Source organism: Pseudopipra pipra, chromosome 21 (genome assembly GCF_036250125.1).
Source record: "Pseudopipra pipra isolate bDixPip1 chromosome 21, bDixPip1.hap1, whole genome shotgun sequence".
Taxonomy (NCBI): Eukaryota; Metazoa; Chordata; class Aves; order Passeriformes; family Pipridae; genus Pseudopipra; species Pseudopipra pipra.
Genome location: NC_087569.1, coordinates 10,231,987 through 10,249,519, shown reverse-complemented (window position 1 = coordinate 10,249,519; position 17,533 = coordinate 10,231,987). Strand labels below are relative to the sequence as shown.

Here is a 17,533-nt window from a genome sequence, read left to right as displayed (position 1 = left end):
CAAAGGAAAAGCAGTTTGGTTGTTTAATGCTAAAAGTGGGAAACACATTCCCAAGGCATTACAGCTCACCGTCATTCCCTCAGCATTCCCAGTTATAGGGTCTCAATTTCTACAGACTTTAATCTTCAACATGTAGTTTATTACTGCTGCTTTTCTTTAAATAGCATTATTTTCTAGGAAGTGCAGCCGTCCCATCCCCACAGCTGCTGTTGTGCGTTTATCTCCCCTCTCCTGGTGAGAAGCTGATGGATACAGATCCAGGCAGCTGCGTGACCTTTACAGTTTCACTCGGAGTCCAGGGACGTGGATGTAAGATTGTTTCAAGTCATTTTGATTTTATTACAAACCAAAATACTTCACATTCAGTGGCACCTCAGGTCCACAGGATAATTACTCTTGGGGAAAAAACCACCCAAACCCAAACACCTTAAACAGGTATCGGTGTAGTTGTGGCTCACTTCATCTTTTCCACGAGATCCCAAACTTGAGAGCCATCATGCCACTTGCTTTAGTTTGTCAGGTTTTCTATGGGACATTATTCCAGCATTACACCTTAGCAGGAAGCAGTCTGACAAACAATTTGCTGTGCAATAAGCCACGCCGAGCTGCATCTGCAAAGAACCATCTTCATCATCCAATTATTGCCAAATCCAAATGTTCTGTACTGAAGCTGTACAGGGATCAGCTGATGTGACCGGGGGGTTGTGTGTTCAGTAACTTGTTGCTCCTCCTCACTGCTTGTTGGTCAGTGGGCAAGCTGCTGACAAGGCTGAGGGAGTAAAACCCCACAACAGGAGCTTTGTGCTCTCCACTCCTTAATTTCTGTGGGAGAACGCTGAGTTCTGAGTGTCTTTTTATTCCTGTTCCCAAAGGCTGCAGTGGCTGTAATTTCCAGCCTTCCCAACAAACCGAAGACTGAAATCGGGGGATTATATATAATTTGACAATCCCAAATAAGAGGCGAGGAGCTGAAGCTCATTGGGTTGTGCAGTGCCCTCCTGCTGGGATATGTACTAATACCACATAAAAGTAACAACTGTTGAGGAGACTCCCTGCAATGTCCTTTCCCATCCTTTATCACAATTAAGTTAAAAAGGCCGGACCTCTGCAAGCTCTATTTTTATAGCTGGGGCACGTGCTGTCACCTTTGAAAGCTGCCACTGATTTAGGAAGGAGCACAGGGAGGGAGGGGACTGCATTTCTATACCTGTACTGCACGAAGTGGGACTTATTCTGGCCTTATTCTGTGCCACTGTCAGCATAAAGGTACCGTGATGCTCTGCAGTCACAGAGGTGTGAGGAATCAATGCCCATCCACGTTTAAGATTAGCTTATATGGCATGTGATCCTTTCCAGCGCTCCGAGGCAGAGGAATTCTGACAACAGCAGAGTCAAAAGGAACCCAGACAAAGAAATGTCAGCATTCATACAATTTAACAAAGCTCCCTACTTGTTTTTACCAAAAAAAAAAAAAGCCCCAAAAGGTTTCAAACAAAAGGAAATGTCCTTCATTCAACACTGGTAAAATCTTTCAGCGCTGTCAAAGTGACTTCAAAGCTTCTCCACATCTGCCTGCTCCAGCCAAAGCTGCCTGTCCTCAGGCCTTTGTGATGTATCCTTCTCTGATCAGGAAGTCATAGATTTTCCTGGTTTTGTTCACATCGATCTTGATGAGGGCTCGAGCCTGCGCCAGTCTCAGGCCCCCCTGTTTGTTGCACTCGTTCACTAAAGCAGCTTTATATTCCAAATAGGCTCCAGGGACCAACCTCACCATCTGACAGAGCTGCAAGACAAAAGGTGAAGTTAATAAACACCAACACTTGTCATGCTCCTCCATTCCCAGATCCCTGCTGGGGGAGGAACACGGGGAATATTTTTCTGCAAACACTTCCAACGTGGTGTTTTTTGCACGGGGGAGGCACACGGGAATGGCAGGAGGAGCTGCTTGGATCCACAGGTAGGGAGGGGAGGAGCTTGCTGGCTGCTGCATTCAAAAAACATTCCTGACTGAAAAATAAAGGAGGAGGATGAAAGCAAGCCCTGGGCTGGCAGGAGCACAGCTCTGAGTGTGTTCTGTGTGGGCGTTGCTCCTTCCAAACCCCGGGAAGCAGATGCCAGACTTGCAAGCAGCAATTGGGCCCGCTGGCCGGGAGCCAGGGAGGGCATCTGGCTGCTAATCCCCTGCAGAGTCGGGCTTTAATACCTTCCACACAAGCAGCTCCGCCGGCCCCTCCGGAAGCCTGGGATGGAAGCTGTGCAGGGAGGGCATTCCATGTGTGGAAGTTTGGTAAGGAACTGCTTTCCACAGCCCCTGAGCTGTATGGCTGCACAGCTCCTGTTCAGTTCCCAAGCACCAGCTGCCTTCCAGGAGCTCCCACCAGGGATCCTGCCTGTCTCCTCTCCTTAGTGAGGAAATGCTTCATGCTCGTCCCTCCCTGATAGGAAATTGCAGAATTCCCGGGACCTCAGACTTTCTGTCTCAGCTGACGAGGCAATCAGACTCCCCCCCCACACTAATGCCCTGTCACCATTGTTTCTGTGCCGAATAGAGCCAGAAATGCCCGTTCCACGTGGAGCTGGGAGCTGATTCTCCCAGTGCTGCCAGCTCCAGCCAAGGGCACACGCACATGGAGGGAGAGGCTGGAATACAGCTGTGCCTCATGTGCACTGCAATCTGCCCTGGGCAATCTAAGGACAGATTAGGACTTCTATTAAAAAATAATAATCTTTTATTTCAATAGTTTTCCACTGAATTAGAGGACAGGGCTACACTGGGCTGAAAAACTGAGTCATAAATGCACAGCAGGCCCCTTGCTGCATGTTCACCTGTGCTGGGGGCTGCAGCCCCATTTCTGTCAGCTCTGGTGATCTCACCTGTGCTTCAGGTGAATGCAGGGGCCCTATAAGGGGCTGTGAGCTGCAGTACAAGGCTGAGATAACAACTCAGGGCTTACAGACAGCCCGATCCCATGCCCTTCCACGTGTGCATATAAAAACCCTGACAGATGCACTGTAAAGCAGAAATATGGAAAAACCACAAGAAGAACACTGTTATCACCTCCATGGTTCACATTAGTGAAACCCCACTGCAGCTGGTTGAGGTTTGGCTCTGAGGTATCTATAAAAGGAGGAGATTTGCTATTTTTGGGGTGTCCTGTGCAGGGCCAGGAGTTGGACTCGATAATGCTTGTGGGTCCCTTCCAGCTCAGGATGTTCTATGATCCCACAATATTCAGGTTCAGTGACCTGTCCAGTGAAGCCCTCGAGGAAATCCTCTGCCAGTTTGATAACCAGTGTTCATTAGGAAAAAAATGACCCTTCTGCTCAGCCTCACGATGCAGGAAGGGAGGGTGTCACACTGGATGTTGTAACAGCACCTAAAAACACCCTGGTGCTCTGCACCTTTCTTTGCTAAATCAGCCAGTTTGCTGCAGCTCTGCTGGATGTGTGGTACAGGAAATTAAGAAGCCAGCTGGAAAACCTGAATGATTTTTGTGAGCAGGAAGAGCAATCTGGGCCTGTGGCTGAGGTGACATTCACAGCCCCCCAGACACGGTGTGAGCAGCCCTGGGCTGGGAAGGTACAGTTTTGTAGAGATGATCTTTCCATCTTTCCTCACCTCCTTCTCCTTCTCGTTGAGTTTCTCTGTCCCTGGCAGCCCTGTGAGGTTCAGAGGTGGGGCGCTCCGTCTGCCTGCAGGGGTGAGAGAGGAAACACTCAACAACCGGGAGCAGTTTGGTCCTGGCTGTTCCTGAGGTGTGTTATGGAGGGAATTCAATGCCTGACGTTAACCCAGAGTGATCCAAGTGTTTACAGACAGGGTTATTTAGGGCTTAGCATAAAGCTGTGCTGATTGATAAAAGGTTTGATGTCGCAATGGACATAGTTCAGCTCTGTGAATGCTGCCTGAGACTCTTGTGCTGTTGGATTTTGGGAGGAACTGCAAGACAGCAGCTTTTGTCAGACTGGCCCCGAGCGTGGCTCAGCTGGGCTGAGCCTCCTGACTAACCCAACTCCACCAGCTCAGGGAGGGTGTGCCAGGGTGTGCGGGACCGACCTCAGCCCTGAAACCAGGGCCTTGTAAGGATGCTGAGATTATTTATTGGTGTGATTACACAGCCAATTTCTCTGGCATTGCTGACAACTTCGTGAGGCAGAGTTTTCTTTAAATGCCTTTGAATACAGTGCAGATACTGTAAAGCAAACGCAGTTTGGAGGTTTATTTTTGTCTGTTACGATAAACAGTCCTGAAAGAAATATTTATCACAAGGTCATCTGCTGTTTCTCACTTTCACTATTGTTTATAATTTTGCTGGGCTGTAACTGGCACAGCTTAAGCTTCCACAAGGGCTGTCTACTTGCAGGTTTGACTTCTTTTGCATAATAGCATTTTTTCTTAACTTCCAGAGCTCAGGACAAAATTTGGGTCATTTATTCACATTTTTAAAAGTCTCTTGCCCCTGTGCTGTGGGTTGCATATTTAGCACTGTTACAGATAGGTCTCTATCCCAGGATGACTTTCCCAAATCTGGCAAAGTGATGAGACCCTGGGAAATGGGCAGCTCTGTTTTCCCTGTGCTGGTGGCTGCTCCAGACCCTGCCCTGTCCAGGGCCTGCCTCTGGCACTGGGGAGTCTCTCTGTCTCCTGGGCATCTGCAGGAACAGACGGGATCTGGCTGCGTGTGGGGAGTGATCAGGGGAGCTGAAGGACTAGAGAAGCTGGAGTGTGAGTCTGTGGGAGGTGTAGAGGAAGTTACTTCCCAGCACTGCTCCCTCTTCCCAAGGCCTGGAACGAGTGTGCTGTGATGAGACGCAGCAGAATTTGGTTTTACTCTTTTATAAACCCAGAAAATGCCACACACACACAAACTACATTGAAGACAACACATTAAGGCTGCAAAGTTAAGAGCACCAAATCTAGAAGTGAGGCATTAATTTGCCCTCTTGTATATTCAGTGTGATGCAGCCTTTAATTAGAGCCACGTGGCAGCTCTTCCGCAGCATCCCGCCGTTCCCTAGGCAGGATGTTTGCTTAATTAGCAGCTATATGGTATTTTGTTTGGGTTCTGTTCAACATGTGATGCTGCTTGTAAACACTGTGTGCCATCAGAGCTCCACAGGCAGCACAGCCCATGTGCTCCCAGGCTCTTCCCCTTCATGGGACACTGGGTACTTGACAAAAAAGGAAGTTCATTCCTCGTTCCAGACCTTCATCTGGGAGAGACTGTCCTCACTTCATGGACTCTGATGCCCTGAGATACACAAGCTATTTTCTGTCTAAAATACCAGATTTTAGCCATCACCAAATATGTTTAAAACACGGTGCACAGCACACTGACTCATTGCTCGGTATCCTGACCCGAGTTTCCAAGGCTCCTGGCAGAAATGAGGAAGAACACACAGACTCAGTGTCCACCTCTGAGAAGTTTGATTCAAGTGGTTTCACAGCATCCACATAAAAACTGGGCGTAGGGACAGAGCTAAAGCCAGTTTTCCCTGGCAACATTTAACAACCTTATGGTGAAACTTTATCCCAGTCTCATTCACTGCATATCACCCTGAGACCTCAACAAATGGGGTGGGAGATTCTATGTTCATGAGGACCTTGACTGGTCCCTCAATCTGTCCTTACTGGGCACTGAAAGAAGTTGGGGTCTTCATAGTGGGAAAAAACCCAGAATTTGTGCTTAAAGAATGTGAAGTTTCTTTTGCTTCCTGCCTTGCTAATGTAGCTTTAGGATGGGTTTTGACCTGTAGTCAGAAAAATCCAGAAATTCAAAGAAAAGTCCTACAGGATATGCAAGTGGAATGAGCTGCAGATTGATTTAACATTGACTTGAGCAGTGCTTAACCATGAGGCTTGAGACTGACACTGTAGCACTTGGGAAAGAGTCAGAAAAAGGCTGTCAGAAAGATATGATGGGTTTTTATCAGACATCATCTAACACCTACCTGTAGTTGAAGGAACTGGTACCGTGGGAGTCAGGCCAGAATCACTGGAAAGAAAGGAAAATTTCAAATTGCCTTCATGTTTTTTTTAAGAATGGCTGCATATATTGGCCTTGAAAGTACTTCTTCCCCAACTTCTAATAATGATACCATTCAACTTGCATAGCCCAAGTCCTGATCTGAAATCAACAGGACTTTGAAATATTTAGTGCTCCTACACTGAAGACCATGTCTGAAACTTGTTAAAAAAACCACCAAAAAATAAATGTGGAGGAGGACACAATAACAAATTCGGTGGAGACTGACTGGGGAAATTCCAAACCATCTCCTGCACACAGGATGCACTTCCTTTAACGTTGCAGCTTGCTCCTTAAATCAAAGTGCTCATGCAGGGTGACGACACATTAATAATGCTCCTACATCTAAAATCATTTGAAATATTCCAAGTGTCATCTGTGCCCTCATTAATATCCATAAAGACCTCATCTCCCTCCATGACTTTATGAACAGCAGTTCAGTTCCTGAAATATAAACCAGAGAAAACTGAGGGTTTTGAGCCCTTAGTCCCTTTCCTTGCTTGCACTCAACTAACGACCCACTTCTGAATTTTGCAGCTTGTTCCTGCTGCAGTAAATTGGGAATTAATTTGTTATTATCACACAGGAAAATGTGTTTGATGTTAACTAAAACACAGAACCCCAGGACAGTTTGGGTTGGAAGGGGCCTTGAAGCTCATCCCGTCCCACCCCCTGCCCTGGGCAGGGACACCTTCCACCAGACCAGGTTGCTCCAAGCCCTGTCCAGCCTGGCCTGGGACACTCCCAGGGATGGGGCAGGTTCTTGGGGGCCCCGTGGCAGTGCTCACATGTCTGCCTGGCGGCTGAGCCACTGCTGGCAGGCGCTGCTGTCCTGGATGTACTGCAGCACCTCCGAGAGCATCGTGCGCTTCAGCCGCTCCTCGTCCCGGCTCTTCTTCAGATGGTCGTAGGTCCTGGCACCTGTGGCAAACACACCTCCCCTCCTCAGCACCTGCCTCGGGCACAGTGCTCACACTGCTGCTTCCTGCTTTAGGGAATAAGTGGGAAGCCCTGTAGCTCTGGCCCAGGCTCTGCTGTTCTCCCTCATGACAACTGCTTGGCACCAGAAGGGATTAGATTCCACCCTGCACCCCTTCCCCCATTAATTTCAGGCCAAAAACAAACAAAGAAAGGCTTCCATGGTCCAATTCCAGGCCATTTCATTTAAGTGGAGGTCTTAGGCTTCTCTCCAGATATCACATGTGCTGACAGGCAGTGAAAGTGTCCAGAGAAAAAGCCCTGAGACCACTGTGCCATGGCACAGATATTTTTCTCTGCATCTTTTGCAGAGTGGTGACTAGAGCAGAGCTGTGCCTGACAGTGGGATCTCCCAGCTGATGGCTCAAACCAGCTTTAAAACAGCCCAGCTGGGCTGTGCATCATTCCTGAAGCCTTGTTCAGTCACAGAGCCAGGCAAATGCCTTTCATAAAAAAGTGTCTTTTTATTCAACACATCCTGAATGTTGTAAAATCATCCTTCCCCTCCGTGATGGATGGGAATGGGCTGAATAATGCATCAGGTACTTACTGCAGAAATTGGTGATTCCTGCTGCTCTGTATTCCTGGAGTCTCTTTATCTCCCTTCGCAGCTCAAACTCCACTGTTTGACCCCACGAGGAAGCAGGAGGGGAACCCAAAGAACAGAAGTGGGTCAGTGGGGTGGATTGGGGAGGTGGCTATTTCTTACCTGCCTAAGCTGACCAGGTCAGCTATGAGCACACAAACCACAGCCAGGGTTAACCTCCCTCCACAGGATCTCAAACCCACTGTGTCCCAGCTCTCCCTGGTCACAGATTTAAGTTGGTTTCTAACATTTGTGTGTGCTCAGAAAAGTTATTTTCTCTTCATGCATTGACAGCCACTTTGCCATACCCTGGACAAGGCAAACAATAATAATGTGGGATTTCTGGAAGGCACTTCAGTAAGTTTGAAAGACTCCTCCAGCCAGGCTCCTTATGTATCTAATATTCTTTTAGAACTATTATTTTTCATAACTGGATCCTCCAAAATTTTTCCTTTCAGACAACAGTTTTTTTGCAGTCAGTTGGATTAAATCAGTAAAAGTTTCTTTTGCTCAGAGATATTTCTTTTGCTCAGAGATATTTTATCAGCTGCCCTCCTGCTCAGTTTTACAGGGAGCAAGTTTCCTTGTGAATTTGTTTCCTCCTGCTGCTCAGGAGATCTGTGTAGTGCCTGTACCTGGCTGTCAGGTTCACCTGAGGATTTGTTGTCACCACAACAACAAAACCAGGTTGCAGGAGCAGCACTCCCATATGGGACTCGTGATTTTGCAGGTTCATGCTTTTGGTATTTCACACAGGGTGTCCTGAAAACACAGTCACAACTTTGTAAATGCTTTGTTCCTCCTAATGAGCAACAATTTTCCCAGTTTAAGTCACGGAACGAAGCAGGATGTGGTGACTCCTTCTGGAATTTGCCTAAATGCAGGCCATGAGATGATTCAGGGATGGAACAATGCCTCTCCCCTAAGGTAAGGGACATAATGACCACTGCACTATGTAATTACGTGACACAGAATAGTTTAAGCTGTATCTTTCAAAGAATTCACAATTTGCTGCCAGCTCCCAATCCCTCCATAGGGACATAATATAGGGATTTTGTTCTTCCCGTGATACAGAGTCCCAGTAAATAAACAGTGGTCTTTTGATAAAAAAAAATATCACCTCTAACACATGACCAGAATGTTCAGTCAACCAAGAACTCAAACAAAGAACTGGGACACAGTTTAGTGGAAAAAAAAACCCCACTTGCTGCTCATTTAATGTAATCAAACCACAAACGTATTTGTTTTTCTGAGGTAGTCGGGGGGGGGGGGAGGAGAAAAACAACCAGCTGCCCTCCAGGAGTGGGATATATTTAGGGGATGAGGTGATGCCCAGCCCTGGGTGTGCCTGCTGAGGAGCCCTCCCCACACTCACGTGCGTGGCTCTCGATGAACTTGTCGTGCTCCACCGGGCCCAGGATGCGAGCGAAGCGTCGCATGGTCTCGTAAAGGTCCTGAACCTCCTTCGGGTACCGCCTCTCCAAAACTGCAGGGAGGGGGAAAGAGGGACACCAGAAAGGGACAAAAAAGGGACATCACTCCTGCTGTGGGGAGAAAACATGCCTGTGGAACGTGAAGTGACTCCCAGCCTCTGAACCGCCCGAAGCTCCGCGTTCTCGGGAGGTTTTGTGTCACGACTACAAACTGCTGAGTAAAAAGCAGTGAAGTCACACAGCCCTTAAAATCCTAAAAGCACAAACAGTGATATTTAAATGCTGTCTGGTCATTTCTTACAATAGTGAGATGCATTCAAAGGGCCTGGATTTCACCTTCCTCCCCCTTCTCCCTACTCAGCAGAGCCTGAAATGCTTCTGAAGAGCAATTTCGAGGCAATAACTAAAACACTGAGCTGGGAGTAGTTAGAGCCAGGCGGCTGGAAACAGTTGGGGCAGGAAATATGCTGGAATTTGTACCATCTGAATACAGTCCAGCATGAATAAACCACACTGGTGACCTGGAAATGCTGAATGTGTGAAGTTTTGCCACTTTGGACTGAAGCAGGTACACCTGATACTCACCCTGAAATTTTCTGAGGTTGATCAGGCCATGATCTCTTATAATTCTGTAAATGAGAGCAAAATGGTATTAATAAGAGCCATTAACTCCTGCATTGCCTCACAAACACAAAGGCTTCAGAAGAAACTTTGATTTAGACCATCAGAGGGGTCTAAAATTAAACATGAATGAGATTTCCATACCCCTTGAGCTGGCTGGAATGGAAACATGAGGCAGTGTGGCTTTAATCAGGGCACATTTTGGATAGTGGTGTGCATTAGCCCTGAGCACAAAGGGAGCTGCAATCTCTTTAAGGGCTGGGAATGGCTTCTTTAGGCACAGATTTCACATCCACAACACCTTATAACTTATCCTTCCAAAATCAGAGGTAAAGAGTGTCTCACAAACATGATTTCCAGCTTCAGAGAGAGACAAATGTCCCTCTGCTAGAGCAAGGGGAGAGCTGGACTGTAAATCCCACCACTTCTCCATGACAGCTTGGATTTTTAAAAAGAGCCAAGTGATTGGGGTAACACTGAGTTCAAAGTGCTCCTGACAGGATCAGGGAAAGGAGCAGAGGGAAAGGCAGGGGCAGGAGAAATACATCTGTCCCCAGTTTCAGCAGTTGGGCTGTCAGGGTCAGGTTGGGACTTGCTCTATAAAATCCATTACATTTCCTTTAGCATGGACAAAATCTTCCTGTCCCATGCAGAGGCACCTTTCTGAGGGTGACATCAACACTTTTCTGTCATTTTTTGGATTTTTGTCCCACCCTGCTTTAGAAACTTCACAAAACCTGACACTGAGTGATGTAACTGAGCCCTGTGGCACTTTCCTTTAGTATGACATGATTGATCATCGTGGAAATTACACCACCTAAATAGTTTTTATTTCTGAATTACAGAGAAGCAGGTCAATCCATATCCACTCTTCCCTGTCACTCAGCAGAACTTGCTGTTCTGTGAGGAGAAGGACTGGAGCAGCCTTACTCCAAATCACTAATTCTTCCAGCAGGGAGTAATCTAGCAAGATATGATTTTAAATATTGAACAAAGTATGTGAAAGTTATAATAAAATTTAATTCAATTAATAGACTGAGTCATTCTAGAACGCTGTCCAATGAACTGAATAAATTATTCAGCCTCACGTCAGCAGTTGAGTTATCTTCAGTGTGGAACACTAACTTAGGGACCACTAGGAATTAAAAATAATGATGCAAATATTTCTGTGGAGAAAGTGGGGGTCCAGCAATTAGTCACAGCCTGGCAGACTTTTTTTCCCCCCCTGAAGTAGGAAATTAATGATGTGCAATCCATCAGCATTGCACAGGGAGGGAAAGAACAGAGATTTGCCTCTCTCTGTCTGGCTCCAGCCCTGGATCTGTGATGGGTTTTCCAAATTCCGTTTCAGTTTCCACCCTGCAAATGTGACCTCATAAGGTGTGTTGGAACACTGGGGACCAGGATGTATTAATGAAGCAAAGGAACACATTTGAAAACTCACTTTTTCCTTCTCTGCCTTTCCTTTAACCTGGAATGATAGATATCTACAACTGCAATCTTCAGGGCTGCAAAATAAAAAGATTAAAGAATTCATAAGTGATCACTGTGTGAGGCTGATTTTCAAGTCCTTTTGTTCAGGGTAGGCTGAAATGGTCACTGCTTTGCTGTTTTAAAAGTCCTGTGGCAATTTTACAGGGGCATCAGCTCACCAGACACTAACCTGCAGTATGTGCTACCTGTGTAAGCTTCTTTTTGCTTACTCCTTCCAAATTCATCACTGTAAATACAATGTAAACATGAACCTGGGTAGATCCTGAGAACTCTTTTCCTTCTTGGGCTGTTTCACTATCAGCACTTATTTGTTCCTTCACACATGCAATTGTTAAGTATTTCCTCTGAAAAGCAAATTTATCAGATTTAAAAGGATCTGAAGTATCATCTTCAGGCAAAGGAACTCCAATAAATAGGCCCAGATCTGAACTGTGAAGATTCAAAGTGGCCTTTGCTACGGTTCTTAAAAACATCCAGAAGATTCCAGCTTGTTAACTTCCAAACTTATCTGTCTGCCAGGAGAACAAAGAACAGTTCAGGACAATGTGAAGAAGCCCAGGAAAAAGCCATGCTCATTAGAAATCATGTCCTTTCCAAAATCAAACCTGTCTGCAGGCTGGCTGATCCACTCACAGATCCTGCAGCTCCTTTTTCCTGTAACCATCCGGTTAATAAACTTCTTTTTTTTGGGGGGAAATTCTTGAAAGACAAGATAAAGAGACACCTATCACCTCCCCCCCCTCGTTCTGTTAAATAACACACAAATTCTGGGTCATTTTGGCTGATTTCATGGTGGCTTTTCTTTCCTTTACATTAATCATTTCCAAATGCTCTTGGAAGGGACTTTAAGCCCTGACCGTGGTTTAGAGGCTGTGAGACAACAACCAGCCCTTGGAAAAAGGGGAAGAGCACGTCCCTTTTCATCCCAGTGCTGTGGGAACAGGGGTGGCCCAAGGGGGGCAGAACTCAGAATCCATTTCTCTCTGTAGTTACACAAAAAGAGCAAAACTGATAGTGGCTGTTTATTGATTGCACTCTCGGATAAATAATTAATAATGCAATTAAGAAGTGTGGTTATGTGTCTGTGTTAAGCATGTATTTATGTGCAAACACTAGGAAGCCCCCAGCCTCTGGGAAATTCATCCGTGCATCCCCCTGGGAAATCAAATTTCATACAAACAGGGACAGCTGAAGCTCAGAGGCTGAGGGAACTCACTCAGGAGCCACACTTGCTGATCCCAAGCAAAAAAAATCTTCAGTATACACAAATTATTTGATGCTAATCTCAAAGCAAAAGGTTCCATATGAGATGGGAGGGGTGGTGCAATGCTCCTACTTATTTTTGCAAATTTCTTGCGTTTCCAAGCATCATTGTGTATTTTCATAACGAGGTATTTGAGTTTCCCTATTTAAGAACAGGCAGAGAGAGCAAATTCTCCTTCCTGCTCAAATGTGGGGACAAGAAATTGGGAACGCAGCAAGTTAAACATGAATGAAATCCATTAGGAAGGGCTGGAATTGGTGCCAACTTATAGAAAATATTTTTGTAGTTTTTAGACCCTCTGCAAGCTCAGCCAGCTTGTTATTTCGTGGGGTTTGTGTGGGCAGAGCTTAATAAGTACATGCAGAAACTGCACTGGAGAACCTCTATAAATATCACAAGTAATTATGCACCTCTAACCAGCGTTTTGGTGCTTTCACCTGAGTGCACAATATTCTAAAGAAATGATGATCAGCTGGGGAGGGGAAGGAGCAAATGAAGGGAAAAAATGGAGCTCCTGCCCACAGAAAAATTAGTATTTGCTGCCACATGGCCTTTTGGAGGGGCTTTTGTTTTTAATAGACATATTCACACAGGACCAGGCGATTACCAAATCTGGAATGCATGAATAACTCCGACTACTACACTGTTACACACTGCATGGAAATGAGAGAGGAGATGCTGCAGGAATGAGAATGATTTGCCTGTGCTTCTCCCCATGGATCCTAGCAGGGAGGCAGCTGTTTGTCCTGGTAATGTGAGATAATCCAAGCTGACACGGCGTTCCCAGTGTCCATTCTGGGCACTGATAAGGCTCTTGGTGCAGCTCTGAAGGACCCGGTGATAGGCAGAAATTCAAGGCTCCTTTCTCCACTCCAAAAAAAAACAAACCCAACAAACCCAAAATATTTTGGTTTCTCCAGAAGTGTGTCCAAAACAGTTTTTTCTTTGCTTTTCATTCCTCTTGGGCCTCGTTTGGTCTGCGAGAAACTTTGCTGAGCGCTAATGAGTGAGACCTTTGTTTCCTGCGAGGGAACCTGCTTGGCATGGGAGGCCCAAATAATGGGAAGAATGCAAACTAATCCCAGTAAACAGGCTGCGTGACCAGTGTGTGCCAGGCTTGGGACAAATTTTAATGGCTACAGTCCAAATTCACCCTCCCTGGAGGAAAGCAGGACCCATGGCAAACAGTTATCTGCCTTTGGAGCATGTCAGGAGCCTCCACAAAGGAATAAACATCATGTTCTGTCTAGGAGGACACTGAGGGCCTTGCAGCTTCAAATCAAACTTCCCTGCCACTTGCAGCCTATTTCCACTCACTTCTAAACTTGTGGTTTCAGCAATTACTTTGCAGTGTTAGGAGTGAAAATCATTTACATGAGAAGGGGGGGGGGAAAGCTGGGAAAAAGATAAATTACCAACGTTCTAATTCAGCCTGATGAAAACTTGTAGTTCATGAAATATTCAAGCACTGTGGGCTGAATTAGGGTTGTAACTGGTTGGTGCTTTTGATCTGTCCATTATGTTTTTGTGTAACTGCAATATATATTTGCATTCCCTTACTGTAGTGCCAGCACTGAATAAAAGAGAACAATTCCAGAATTTAATTGAAATATGAGAGATTTCATACAGTTTCTGCCATCTCACCAATATCAATAAGTGACCAAAGGATGCCTGTGACCTCCTGTGAGGTGGGAGGAGCTGGTGAGGCAGCAGGTACAGATTCTGTGTTCCTCATAAAAGCTGCCTGGGAGTCTTTTCACCTTGTATTAAATTGCATTTTCTTGTGGGAATACCAAGAACTTGCTTAGTGTGACACAGGGAAATATAACAGAGAAAATATATGATATATATAAAATTATGTATGTATCTCATATAAAAGATATAATACATCAGAAAACAGAGATCAAGCAGCTCAGATCTAGAACTTCTAAAAAAATAATTTTTAAAAATGTTAAGAAAAGCAATGTGGGAGAAAGAGAACGAGGGGGAATTCCACTCCAATGGAAGCATCAAATATTCCTGTGTGATGTGCAGCCTCAACACTGCAGAACTGATCTGTGACTTGTGAACCAAAGGAAAGAGAGACCAAAGGAACTACACTGGTGTGTTCTCAGGGTCTAGCTTGAGGAACTTTCAGAAAACAGAATATAAAAGTAGTTTTCAAAAATTAATCTTGAACCCAGTGAAGTTTAATGCATGGCAGGAAAACAAACAGAGGATTTTCTCACAGCCTGATCCTTAATCTCTGCTGTGAGGCCCCATGTGGGTTTCCCTGGGCTGTAAAATGTGTTAAACCCCTGTTTTACATCTTTACCTTTACATCCAGGTTGCCTCTCAACCATCTCTGCCTGTCAGCTACAGAGTACAAAGGCTTCTTAAGCCATCCCTGCCTTCAGAGCCACATGTTGAGCCATTTTCTGCTCTGTGAAATCCCACAATTAGGTTGCAAAATATTCTCAAGCGAAGTCAGCAGCTGAGATCTTTAAAACTGCAGGACAGGGGAGGATGTGGCTCCTTCCTTTTTTTTTTTGGTATTAACTCTGGAGAAGGGAAAGATCTCATTCCAGATTTTTTGCAAAAAGGATTCTTTTTCTCCCCGAGATGCCTCATGTGAAAGAAAAACAGCTGGCTAGACCCTGGGACTCCATTTTTCAGAGGCTTTCTCTCTCACGTGGGCAGACCTGGGACAGCTGTGGGAAGGCAGATGCCAGAGTTCCCGAGAGCAGAGAGATCCAAAATGTAGTTGGTCACACTCCACACCCTCTGCCAAACAGTTTTCCCAGAGCAAATGCCTGACCTCCCTTGCTGAACACTGAAGACAACTGAAGGATGGGCTGGAGAACACCCAATGAAATTATCAGGCAAAAGATTGGACAGACAGAGGGAAGTATTTTTTCACACAACACATAATTAAATTCCCAACTCCTAATTCGATTGTGGAAGTCCCTGCTGCAGGATGGAGGGGGGCAGGAGCACAGGCAGACACAGTTCTAGCAGTACTTAGCTGAGCTCCAGGAGGACAAACCCGTGGTCAAAAGGGTCTGAACACAACCTGGGGCTCAAGGAGTCTCTGAACTTATCCCTGCAGGAAATGCAGAGGGGGCAAAAAAGTTGCTGAGGGGAGGGCTGGAGCACCTCCCCTGTGGAGACAGGCTGGGAGAGCTGGGGCTGTTCAGCCTGGAGAAGAGAGGGTTGTGTGGAGACCTCAGAGCCCCTTCCAGGATCTGAAGGGGCTACAGGGGAGGTGGAGAGGGACTGCAGTGATAAGACAAGGGGGAATGGGGTCAAACTGAAAAAGGGGAAATTTAGGTTAAACATATGGAAGAAATCCTTCCCTGTGAGGGTGGGGAGGCCCTGGCACAGGTTGCCCAGAGAAGCTGTGGCTGCCTCTGGATCCCTGAAAGCGTCCAAGGCCAGGTTGGATGGGGCTTGGAGCAACCTGGGATAGTGGAAAGTGTCCCTGTCCATGGCAGGGGGTGGGATGAGGTGAGCTTTAAGGTCCCTTCCAACCCAAACCATTCCAGGACCCTACAATTTATGTGGCAGATATGCCAGGAAAAGGATCTGCCTGTACTGACTGCTCTGACATTCTCCTCCCTGTGCACTGTGGGGACACTGAGTGGGACAGACCCCAGGGTTTGTCCCTGTGCAGCTCTGGGATCTGCTGAAGGGATGAGGAATCTGACTCTTGCACTCAGTGACAACTTAACCAGGAGAACAGCAAGAGAGACCTTAAATGGCTGAACTGTGCATGGGAGGAAGGAGGGGTGGGGGAATGGAAGGCAGCGCTGGAAAACCTGCTTTAGTGAACATTAATCTCCCCATTAATGAACAGAACTAGAAGATAATTCTGCTTTTTCAGTTTACCAGGACCTAGAATAGGACACGGAAGCAAGAAAATGTATCTTTCAATAGCAATAAAAAGAAACAGTAGAGAGCTGGCATGATGAATGCCTGACATGGCCCCAGGCCAGTCCCCCTTTCAATAAATGTTAAAAGGGAGCAGGGACTGACATACGATTCTCATAACCTTCCCTGGGCCAAGGGAGTTTGCATTCTTTAAAGCTCCTGCATACACTGCTGCATTTCCAACTGATTTTTTTAACTTTGGCAGGACTGTCTGTACGTAACAGGATTTGTCTGTCTCCAAGGGATGCAAAGGCTTTAGCTTAGAACTGCCTGACACAGATGGGAGAATTCTGAGGCATAAACACAGGACTTTTAAACACTGCATGTACTTATAAATGTGGGGAAAAGTGGGATCTTTTCTTCCCTGTGGATTAAAATGTCACTCTAATAACTCCTGTTATTTCCTATTATTAAGGCAGCTACGTTCACAGAAACTCAAGAGCAGTAACTGGACTCACACCATCATCTTCAGAATAAAAAGGGAGTTGTCACACACAGCTAATGCTGCTCTAACTCAGGGCATGCTTAACACATGAAAAATCACACAGCTTCAAGAGTACAGCAGCTTAAATGTGTTTCACATGGTCTTAAACTACGCACCTCCTTGCTGCCTGCATTAATACCTACCCTGAGATCACAGATATTTAGATATTTACTAAACCATTATACTAACTATTGTACTTTACAACTGGCTGTATTTCAGCAGTGAGTGAGGTGCATTATTCTGTACCTAAATACCATTTGTACATCAGTTGGTTAAGAGCTTTTAAAAGAGATTTGAAAGTGAGGACCGTAGAAATGCCGGTGTTTAAATCCCAGTGAGATTTTAAAAAACACATTATAAAAACATAGATTAAAAAAAAAAAACATTAAAAAACCCACACAGTAAAAATGTATGTACACACTTTTAAAGTGTGTAGTGAAAGAGACTCAATGAAAAGCTGTGTAGACACTCTGAAACGTTGTTTTCAGACAGGGTACAAAAATATGGGACTTACCATGCAAAATGTCTGAATCATCTTCTACAAAATCAATATCTCTCAAATCCCATTCGGCATAGTTGTCAAACTCCTGTTCAGAGGTGATTAATACATTGTCACCCACCAGCACTAAAATATTGGTCTCAAGTTTCAGTACAAGCAGAAGGACTGAAAACAGGGATATTTCCTCAAACACAGCGGTTCAAGGTTCCATCCCTGAGCAACAAACATCCCAGGGGAGC

General features: G+C 45.7%; 1 protein-coding gene across 2 annotated transcripts in view; it reads right to left on the bottom strand.

Moving 5' to 3' along the window:
- The window catches only part of TADA2A (transcriptional adaptor 2A), a 25,473-nt gene continuing 7,940 nt past the window's right edge, over positions 1-17,533 (bottom strand). For both annotated transcript variants that reach the window (XM_064678105.1, XM_064678104.1), the window contains exons 8-16: positions 17,310-17,382; positions 11,089-11,152; positions 9,609-9,652; positions 8,966-9,076; positions 7,555-7,626; positions 6,815-6,947; positions 5,953-5,996; positions 3,620-3,693; positions 1-1,783 (exon numbers count right to left, since the gene is read on the bottom strand). In XM_064678105.1, coding sequence (XP_064534175.1) covers positions 1,598-1,783; positions 3,620-3,693; positions 5,953-5,996; positions 6,815-6,947; positions 7,555-7,626; positions 8,966-9,076; positions 9,609-9,652; positions 11,089-11,152; positions 17,310-17,382 — 801 coding nt within the window. In that variant the 3' untranslated portion in view covers positions 1-1,597. The remainder of the gene's footprint in view (positions 1,784-3,619; positions 3,694-5,952; positions 5,997-6,814; positions 6,948-7,554; positions 7,627-8,965; positions 9,077-9,608; positions 9,653-11,088; positions 11,153-17,309; positions 17,383-17,533) is intronic.